This window comes from Bombus pyrosoma, linkage group LG16 (assembly GCF_014825855.1).
Source record: "Bombus pyrosoma isolate SC7728 linkage group LG16, ASM1482585v1, whole genome shotgun sequence".
In the NCBI taxonomy this organism is placed as follows: Eukaryota; Metazoa; Arthropoda; class Insecta; order Hymenoptera; family Apidae; genus Bombus; species Bombus pyrosoma.
The window spans coordinates 4,497,706-4,509,064 of NC_057785.1; the positions used below are offsets into that span (position 1 = coordinate 4,497,706).

The window sequence follows — 11,359 nt, forward strand, 5'->3', positions numbered from 1 at the left end:
ACTTCTTTCAATTAAATATAAATGAAAAAGCATTACTTAAATTTTATTGGATGTATAGATATCAATTAAACTAAACGCTCTATCATTATTGACTGCAGATTTTTATGCATTTATAGAAAATTTGTAGATACATTTACAGAAAAAGAAAAAATACATAAAATATTAAAAATATAATATTCGTTCTGATATACAAATTGTTTGACAGATCTTACCAAAGTTTTACCTCTTTATTTATTATTTGTTATAAAAATACGGATTGGCATAAAAATCCGCAGTGTAATTATATATTATATATTTTATACTCGATAGAATACATTATTTTATTATATGGAAAAACAGGTAAATAATATTATAGAAAGATATTTATGAATATGATTGCGCGTTCTCCTATTTTAAAGATATGTTTTCATCAAAAAGATGATAATGATAATGCTGTAATTGATCTTTAACAAAGTTGTTAAATTACGTACCAGAGAAAGTTGAACACCACTGCAGTAGTCATTCTGTCATGGTGGTAGAGTTCTTTTGTGTTCCGTTAAAAATGAAGTTTTTCTGCATTTTAGAGATTATAAAGACATTCTAAATAATAAATTCTGTAAATATCGTACTCAATAATAATCTACAACCATGAGTGATAAAAGGCAACAGAATTTATCGGTACGTATTCGTATGACAATATATATATTTATGCTAATTTTAAAATACCCATTTTTCGGAGTATTTAGGTTTAGTATTAAGAAAAACAAATTTAAATCTATTAAGTTTAAGATTTTGAATAAACATGCCCCATTTACTATCTTTTTAAACTAATTTTTACAAAATTCCATTATTGTTAAATAAAGATTCTATTTTACAGAAAGAAGAAATAGCAAAACAATTTATGTTGCCAGAGAGAAAAAGCAAAATTGCTACTTTATTGAAACAGGATGGACAAGCATATTGTATCTGCAGAAGTTCTGATAGCTCGCGTTTTATGATGTAAAGTGTAAACATAAATTATTCATTGTTTATTACCTAATTCAAATCAATGCTGAATGAAATTTATATTAATTTCAGAGGATGCGATGCATGTGAAGAATGGTATCATGGTGACTGCATAAATATAACAGAGAAAGATGCCAAACATATAAAACAGTTCTTTTGTATTGTAGGAATTACTTATTTTTAGTGAGCCATTTGTATTAGGTTGTACTAATTGAATATATTTTTAGCGTTGCAGAGAAGAGGATCCGACTCTAATAACACGTTACAAACCTCGGAGAACAGATCAAGAAGATCGTAAATACAAGAAGCATAAAGAGAAAGAAAGAGCACATCGATATGAGTATGATGCACCTTGGGATCCTACAGCAGTAAAGAAATCGTCTAAACGTTGTGGAGAATGTACAGGTTGCGTGAGAACAGAAAATTGTGGAAAGTGTGATGCATGCAGGTAATCATAACATGAATATAAACAAAAAAACTCTTATCCTCACTAATAATCATTTAATTTTTAGACATTTAAAAAAATTTGGGCCATCAGTTAGATTGAAACTTAGATGTATACAGAGAACTTGCAGAGTGTTAGGTGATCCATTGAAACCATCAAAGAGCTTCAACAAAAGCTCAAAATTTATTAAGAAACGGAAAAGAGACTCCAGTAATGAAAGGAATGAACATTTGGAAGTACCACGACACTGTTATGGACCCGCTTGTACGAAACAATCTCGACCAGGTAGTAAATATTGCTCGGACGAGTGTGGCTTGAAATTAGCAACTAACAGAATTTACCAAGTGCTACCTCAACGGATTCAAGAATGGTCATTGACGCCATGTATAGCAGAGCAGAATAATAGAAGACAATTAGAAACAGTTAGGAAACAGCAGCAAGACGTTCGAAGAATACTTCAGGAGCTGGATAAGAGGCACGCAGAGTTGGACAGAATTATCGAACGCGCCAAGCACGCGACGATTGATCCTCAGACAGAAGTGGATGACAACGACGACACAGAAATGAGCATGTATTGCATTACTTGCGGCCATGAGATTCATTCGAGGACTGCTATTAAGCATATGGAAAAGTGTTTCAATAAGGTATTATCATAACTCAAGGAATACATAGGGCATACTACAGAGCTAAAAAGAAATCTCGCTTATATTCAAGCATTGCTACATTGTTTTATTTATATGTACATTACCATGTATAAGTATATTGTTACTTGGTGGTATCAAAAGATTGATAGTTTTATTATATTTTCAACATTGTGATAGAAGAATGTTTTTCTAATTCTTTACTTTACTTCTTAATTTAATTCTTTACTTCTTACCATAATGAATCAAATAGTCTGTTAAATTGAAACTGAAACAAGGAATATAACTGCATCAATCGAGTTCCATATTTATCTCTAATATATAGCTAACACATCCTAAAATCTCTACAACTTTTTTTCAGCTCCATACAATCTACCCTTTGATCTTTTTATTAAATTATATGCATTTATTTTTCAGTACGAATCTCAAGCATCCTTCGGTTCAATCTTCAAAACTCGTATTGAAGGACAAGTAATGTTTTGTGACTTTTACAATCCTGTGAATCGAACTTATTGCAAAAGGTTAAGGGTTCTTTGCCCCGAACACTGCAAAGATCCAAAAATCAGTGAAACCGAAGTGTGTGGTTGTCCGTTGGTTACAAACGTGTTTGACACAACTGGTGAATTTTGTCGAGCGCCAAAGAAGAGCTGCGTGAAGCATTACGTTTGGGAAAAGTTGAGACGAGCAGAAATTGACATGGAGAGGGTGAGACAATGGTTGAAAATAGATGAACTCGTCGAACAAGAGAGGCAAATTAGAGCGAATATGGCTACTCGGGCTGGTGTCTTGGCTTTAATGCTTCATTCTACATATAATCATGAATTAATGGAACAAATGACGCAAGAACAAAACAGAGAACAACTAGAAGCTATGGAAGAGGAATTGCAGCGAAGGTACGGCTTGCTCCAAAAGGAGCACACTGCAGAATAATGATTGTTCTTGCTATAAATGGTGTCTTGTAGCTGATGGTATGTTGAATTTTATAACATATCTCCATGATGTGTTCAATATCGTATTTATAATAATATACTGTACAGAGTAATATTATTAATAGCGAAAAATAGGAACGTATAACAAATAAGATTCGTGGTTAGGAATGATCTAAAATAAATGATAAATTTGTAAAATAGTTATTGTTAAGAATTATGAAAAAATCTTGGATGAATTGAAGAAATATGATTACTCGATTATTGATATTTAATTGAGAATGAAATTATTCATAACGAAAAGAAAAAGACTATTAGAGCAAAAATGTTAGAAATATAAAAGATCGAGATACTAGGTTCAATGAAATTTTTGCAATAATAATATTATAGTTGACTCACTTAATAATAAAATTAACGATTTACAAGTTAGAGAATCAAAGGGCGTATAGTTACAAAAAAAGAAGCTGCAAAAAAAATAGAAAAATTGCCTCTGGCTCGACTTTGTATAATTGTGTATTTCTCTTTATTTATAACGTTCAATTAAACTTTTGTAAATTCAAATTTATAATATAATTTTTCATTATCTATTTTAGTGTTCACAATATATCATTTCACATTATATGATTGCACATGTGAAACAAATCAATAACTCGTTATATGAAACATAATTCCAACGTTTCTAAAATTTACCACACTTTAACTTCAATAAATATATTACTTGCTTAATTTTAACCAGTTAAGTTCCGACTCGTCGCTAGAAAGGATACTCTCTCAAAATACTTCTGAATTACAACAAGTTTCCAATCATAACACAGGATATTACATATTCTGGCACAATACAACTCTTCAGTTTTTATTACTGCCTGTATATACATATAGATATATATGTATATATATTCTGAATATCAGCAACGGCATACATATTCTGAACACACATATATATATATTTATACATATATATATGTATATATATTTATACATGTCACATCTTTCCTTCGTATCTTTTTATGCTGCTTGGTATGTTTTTGAGGCAAACTGTGAGAAGTAAAACACACGCTCTCTCGTTTTCTCTGGGCATCTGTATCGGCAATAACCCATTGACAATGGAATAAACTTCGAATATCCTCCAAAAACGCTTTGGATGAAACTCGCTATAAATAACTAGCTTAATATATTTAGTGTTTTGCCAAGTGATGCGCTCAATATAGTTGCAAAAAACAATCTGCGTAACTCCTAGGATTCGTACTTGGGAACGAAGGCTTATTTACCAAAAAATTTAGTTCTTTTTATAATTTCATTTACCACTTTCTTCTTCATTTTTTTATTTTCTTATGTCATTTATCAGTAAATTAGTATTGTAACAGTGTCCAATGTCTCCTCACTATATGTATACGCATTTAGTATTCTTTTAAATGATCTATGAGTTAACTTTATCTTTTTTTCTCTTGTTTCCTTTCTTATCCTTTTTTTGTTCTTTTTCTTTTTCTTTACACGTAAAGACATGCACGCACTTTTTTTTTCATGAACTTACTCGCAAACTGAATGTGCATTTTCTGACACACTGTATTATCCGCCACCGGCTTTCGTGATCGGCGAAACGGCGATCGATAGCCTGGAAATCCAGTAAATTGAGAAAACGATGGAAATATAATCAATGTATACGTACGTATTTTTGTTCTTTTCTGTTTTACTTTATAATCTTTCAGCTCTGAGCGCGCGTACGACATAGCTAGAATTTTCTTTTTACGTATAATTTATAAACGACGAGACACAACTAAGCTGCCGAAAGAAATCGTCTCTTCCGCTAGCTCAATGGTATTATTATTATTACTTTTTTTGTATACTTTTTAATACTCTTTTTTTTTTCTCTTTTGTCTTTCTAATTACTCTTGACGATCGTCGAGACTTGGTCCCAACCGCAATGGTGAGTTTTCTCGTGTCGCTCTGGATCCATTAATAACTAGATTGCGGATGTTTATGCAAATTTATATCTTTCTAAATATGAATAAAGAAATGGAACTTAAAATAGAGACTTGTTCCGTTTTCTAAATATCATTACTAGACTGCGGATTTCTATACATAAAATTTTCTGAACATATGTAACTGGAGAAATGGAACCTAAGTGAAAATTTATTTCATCTACTAAATACAATAAATACTCTACTTTGGATATTTTATAGATTTTTACATATTATATGTACTCTGTGCATTTCTAAACCTTTAAAGTTGTTATAAATGCATAAAAATTCGCAATCTAATCATAACTTTGATGCCTTCACTTTGAATATATTACATGTTCTTACATGCTATATACATTGTGTGCATTTTTCCAACCTTAAATTTCTCATAAATGCATAAAAATCCGCAGTCTGCTAATAACGATCGATCATGGACTCGAAATTCCAGCCGTTTCTCGGTCCTCACGACGGAAGCCGCATTCTTTTCAAACATTTTTCTGACGAAATTATGCGAATCTGTAATTTTTTTCGAAAATGTTTAAATACATATATTTAAATATATATGTTTAACCCTCAACTGGTATCGTTGCAGTAGAGTACATTCTTATTTGTCAAGTATTTTAATTTGTTTAAACATTTATGTCTGAGGCGATAAAAATAATTAATGATACTTTTCTCGAATAAATTTGTATTTTAATATTGAGTACCGTAAACTTGTAGTCACCTATATTACCCAAGGATAACAGTTAAGAGCTAAATTAAATTAAAAATAAAAAATTAAGCGACCAAATTTGCCGCGTGTGTGGCTTATGTAATAAATTCGTTTGTCGTTTGGTATTAAATTTCGAATCTCTTTCATTAAATAACTTAAAGTATGTAAAAATATACATATTAGAATTTTTTAACAAAGCAAAACAAATTTTAAGTTAGATAATCTATTTCCAAAGGATAATGGAACAAAATTTACTTGATAGATCTATACATATATATGTATAATTAACCTAACTTATCTTCAGAAGATAATAGAGCAAAATTTAATTAAAATCTAGTAGTTAAAAATGAATCTTACGTAATTAAAAATGAAAAAGTAACAATTTTTAGCGAAAGAACATATTACACAACATAATAAATTAAAAATTAATAATTATCGACATTTATGACATATAGAATTTCGATTTCTGCATCTGAGATTTCGGCAACTTCGATTTTGTTCTTCGTTCGAATCTGTACCAAATTTGGAAAACGATTATAACCTATAAAAGAATCGATTTTGTTTTCTGTATTTCTTTAGTTAATTACTTGTTTATTTTTCAAAAGGATAATCATGGAAAGCGATTCGAAGGATAGTCGACGTTTTAAAAAGAGTACAGCTATGTCCGATCGATCGACAATCGATTTGTTTGCGATCGATAATCGGACGCGAAAACGGCGGGAGATGGATGCAGAGAACAATGATTGTTTGCCTAATGGCTGCAAAGATAATCACGAAGGCGCGACAGTGTCGACGAAATTGAACAGTTTACAGAGGTTATCCTTTCTTTTTTGTATATATCTCGTAAATAATCTTGTACTTTAATTACTGAAATGAGACGACAAGATTTTCTTTTCTAAACAACGGGGCGGGAATAAACGTCGCTAGATGTGTAAAATATAATTATTCGATAGATCCGCATAGTTTTTTTTTTAAATACAAGTTTCGACGCGTCTAAAGTAGCTCTTTTTTTCAACTTTTTTCTTTTTTTTTCCCCCAAGAAAGTTCGTCACGGTTCTATGGGATCCCTCTTTCCCTCTTAACACGAAGAAGAAAATTCGCCGCTGCTTCGAGCGCGATAACGATCGATCCAGCAGTAAGATATTGCAGCACACGTACGGATCACTGGTATCGATCTTTCAAATCGTCTTGCATCGTTCACTCTCTCTCTTTTTGTTTATTGCTTATAGTACAAGGACGCGATTAACGCTATTTAACTTTTTTTATTTTTCCTTTTTTTTACGTCATTAGACGTGAAGTCGATCTCTCCGACAGCATGAGTCGAGTTTTACCAACCTCTTTTTAATTCTTTCTACAAAAAATTCATGTACAATGAAAGCTGGATAAGTGTGCGGCACGATATACTCTGTATTTCGTCATTATTCCTCCCTCTCTCGAATCTCTTTCTCTTTCTTTTTTGAAGTTTGGTCAATAGATCAGCATTTTTCAACCAATGTACCGCGAGAATTTTGAAAACATGCAATATCTAATTATTTAGTCAGGAGCATCGACCTCTTTTCCTTTAGATTGTCAAATAAAAATATGCTGACAGCCAAAACAATAGTCGCCCAGTGCTCCATATCCTGTCTCAAACCAAATATAATCTTTTGGTGTTCTGCAGAATTTTACTAATTAATTTATGCCTTAGTATTAGTTTATTAAGGATTAGATAGAAGAGGTTGAAAATTGCTGCAATGGAAAATACATCCCTCTATTAGATAAGTGTAAGTTCGTGTTTCTTTTTTTCGAGCACTTATCCAACTTTAACTGTATCACATTGAAAAAGTCCTAATAATTAAGTTACGTTAGGTATGTTTTTTAGGTTAAAAGGAAAGGAAATAGATAATCAGAAGAGGAAAGAAAATCTCGATGCACGGTGTCTGGAGATGCATAACGCGATTATTATCGAACAATGGCGGAGCGTAAAATCAAGAGAAATTACAGTGTACGTTAAATGCCATTACGAAAGTGTCAACATCCGGCGTCTCGATACCGCAGGCAGTGGCACGTTTCGATTCTATACGATAGACCGGAGATACCAGATTCGAAAACAGAATTTTTGTGGCTATGCAACCATCGATCGACAGAAATTCTCCCAACTATTTGAAAATACTCAGCATATTTCCTTCTTTTCTCTCTTCTTCTTTCAGTACATCGTGAAATGATATTACAAATGGTACGATATTAGCAATATTACCACGTGAATTCGTAATTCGAAATTTTCATTTGCGCATGGGCCACAAATCTCTTTCTCCAACAAGATTAATTCTTTCGCAAACCAATATCAATCAATATCTATTGTGAAGTCGATATTGAGAGTCAATTATCATTATCATCATCATCGTCGTCGTCGTTATTATCACTAATATTATTATTATTATTATTGATTCAACAAGGACAGAAGACAACGGTTAACAATAAATTCTGTGTAAGAATATTTAAATGCCGCAAAAGGATTAACCTTGCAATCTGGAAATACCGACGGAAACAATTTGATCGGCGATGGGGACGACGATCTCCGGTTTAGTCAAATCTACGAGAAAGTTTGCGTCACGGGCCACCGGAAGTCGCCCTCCCCCCTCTCGCTGTTCCTCTAACTCTCTGATACAGTGATAAATAAACCACGGATTTTTATGCAATTATAAGAAATTTAAGGATACAAAAATGCATAGAATGTATTGTGTAAAGAAATATATCTAATGTCCAAGGTATAATAGCCTTTATAACATTTAATAAGTAAAAGAAATTTCTGTCTAGTTCCTACTCATTTAATTGTATCTGTTGAACATATGAATTTGCATAAAAATCCGCTGTCTAGTGATTAGGTTTACTTTACAAGGATATACAAGTGTTTTCTGGCTACTCGTCTCCACCGAGTTCCTTTAAACAAAAACGAACAAAATCATCGGATTGCTTGATCAATCTATAGGACCATTATCATGATCGTGATCAAACCAATAATAATATATATTTACAACAAAAACAAAAGACATAAATATGTAAAAAGATTGAAAAAAGGAAAAAATACTATAAAAAGTAAGTAAATGATTGAGAATTATTTTATACGTCGAACATAACCTATACATATAAGAAAAATTTTGAGCATGATAAATGCCCCTAGAGATCGATGACCGATTGAAGGCGCGAGAATACTATTGTATGTATATATATAGTATATATATAGCATATATATATAGTATATTTACATCGTTAGGTAAAGACAGCTCGATCTCGTTACAGGATCGATAATCAGTTCGAAGCACGAGATGGGAAACGACGTTTACGGATCGATGCAATATCATACCGCTGCACGAACATGATTTTTCTCACTTTCATCGTGCCGGTTAAGTTCACACTTTATATTCTATCCTCTTCTTCTTTTATTCATCCTCTTCTGTCTTTTATTCCATCTTCTTTTGTTCTTGCTCGTAGCAACGTCGAAAGGAAACACAAAAGGTATAGAGACGTCCCCGGAGCAGAGTGGCCGATTTTACAAGGATTCGCACCGGTGACGATCGTCGCGAGGTATATACAAGGACAGTTTCTCTTTCACCAACTTCGATGCTACGAGAACTCAACTATATATTTTGTCTCAAGAATGGCCTCGAATAAAACCTTACACACGAGCAGCTTCTATGCCGGAATATCAAGCTGACCACAGTGGCCATATTTTTCTCTTCTCGTACTTCTATCTCCCCGTGGAATCGTTCGTCCCCTCCCCCTCTCCCCTCCTCCCTTACTCTTCTCATAAACACGCGACTCGTCTGATAACATCGGTCTGTATCGAGAGAGGACAGCATTTTTGCTCGTTTCATTTTATAACAATACTTTTTACTCTCATTCTGTATTGGATATCGAAACTACACGATTTGTTCCTCCTTTTTTTTGCTTTCTGTGTACGACATTAGCTTTTTTATACTCTACACAATCTTAAATAGTCGCGAAATGCGTTTAAATATAGAGTACAGAGTAAGAACAATCGGAGCGTATAAAGATGCTTAATGCAGTTTAGGGACGGGACAAGAGTGACGAGTCGAGTTTCGTTCATCTTCTATTTTTTTTTGCATTTTTTTTCATCGTTTTTATCTCGGTATTTTTTGTTCTCTTCGAGTTCCACTCGGATGATCGTGCGATCTCGACGGCGGACAAGAAAAACGTAAAAAGGTATACAACGAGGATGATAATAGGGTGAGAAAACGGCAATAACGAGAACGGTGATTCCGAGCATGCAGAAACTTCGATAACAGCAAGATATCGATAACCTGTATGTGTGTGTGTATTTTTTTTCATTTCTCATTGATTCTCGATTTTTTCGTTTCTTTTTTTTTAAGAGGATGTTCAATACCCATTTTTAACGACAACCGTAATTATAACAATCGACACTAACATTTTTTCGTCGTTCGGCTTTATTTTTTTTTTAATCTCCCGCTGTTGCGGATTAATTGCGGAATTAATTGCGGGCAATATTTTCACAATTCATAAGACGCGATCGTGTCTATCAAAGTCTGCGTGAAATTAGTAGCGATCATTCCTTTCCCGTTTTTTCCTTTCTTTTTTTAAGGATAAGTTTCCATGAAATATGTTATTCTGTTTCCATTTTCGTTCTTTACATTTCTAAGTTTTGACTAAAAAAAATCAAAAGACAGAGAAAGTAGAGATAACACACATAGGCGTGCATGAGTATCAGTGGCAAGGATAAGAAAACTAGGGCTGGAGACATAGTGGAGCGAATCAAATTAGACAGCACACAGAGGTAACAGTCAGAGTGATAAAAACGGATTGTAAAAACCAAGTAAACAGAGATAAAGATGGAAACTTAACGATAATAATAATAATAATAATAATTTTAACGATAATAATAATAGTAATAAAAAAATTCATGGTAGATATTAATATTGGTTTTCTTTCTTTTTTACAGAAAAAGATTAGAAACAATTGTAAGGGGGAGAATGACGATGTAGGTGACTAATCATGAGACAAACATAGTACACGATGACGGCGAGGACGTCGACGACGATAGCATCGTTGTATATATATATATACGTATATGTGTGTGTACCGTTTACAGATATCCATAAGAATAGCGCGTCTTTATAACTGGCAGTGTAAGGCATAGAGTGCTTAAGACTAGAATACGGTGCATGTAAATAGGCCTTGTAAAGCCTTTTCATCTTTTTTTTCACTTTTTTCTCTCTTTCGAAACTAAGTCCTATGATTTATTTTTTTCATTTTCCAAACGGACCTACGAAAAAATTTGTCCGCGTGAACGCAACACGACGAATTAACGAGCTTCCGTGACTTGAGCGCGCGCAAAAACCAAACCACCGTTGTTCTCCGTATACAAGGAGAATATCCATCGTTCATCTTTGCTTTCGCGTTTCCCCCGCCATACCCCTCCGCCCGCGCTCTTTTTTTTAACATCAGCACACACACACACATCGAACGAACTTTTTAGAAAGCTACATGTACATATTTCAAACGAATATATATATATATTAAATATACATGTATATAATGATTATATATATACATATATATTATAAGCATATATATATCGGCTACTGACTTCATGGAGACTTGGTAAACACGCATTACGCTTTTCTTATTATTTTTTCCCCATTTTTCTTCTTATTTGGCAGCGGTTCCCATAATGT

The 11,359-nt window shown here is 33.0% G+C and overlaps 1 protein-coding gene across 2 annotated transcripts; it reads left to right on the plus strand.

Annotated features, from left to right (window-relative positions):
* The first annotated feature begins 373 nt into the window (after nt 1-373).
* On the plus strand, nt 374-10,458 carry LOC122576663 (CXXC-type zinc finger protein 1-like). 2 transcript variants are annotated; one of them, XM_043747317.1, is made up of 7 exons: nt 374-657; nt 857-978; nt 1,057-1,147; nt 1,212-1,432; nt 1,497-2,073; nt 2,488-2,963; nt 8,946-10,458. In XM_043747317.1, exons 1-7 carry the CDS (start codon nt 628-630, stop codon nt 9,358-9,360), a joined length of 1,932 nt encoding a protein of 643 aa, XP_043603252.1. In that variant the 5' UTR covers nt 374-627; the 3' UTR covers nt 9,361-10,458. The 2 variants fall into 2 exon arrangements, with proteins under 2 accessions (XP_043603252.1, XP_043603253.1); XM_043747318.1 differs by lacking the exon at nt 8,946-10,458 and having other exon boundaries at nt 381-657; nt 2,488-6,497.
* Nucleotides 10,459-11,359: the final 901 nt, after the last annotated feature.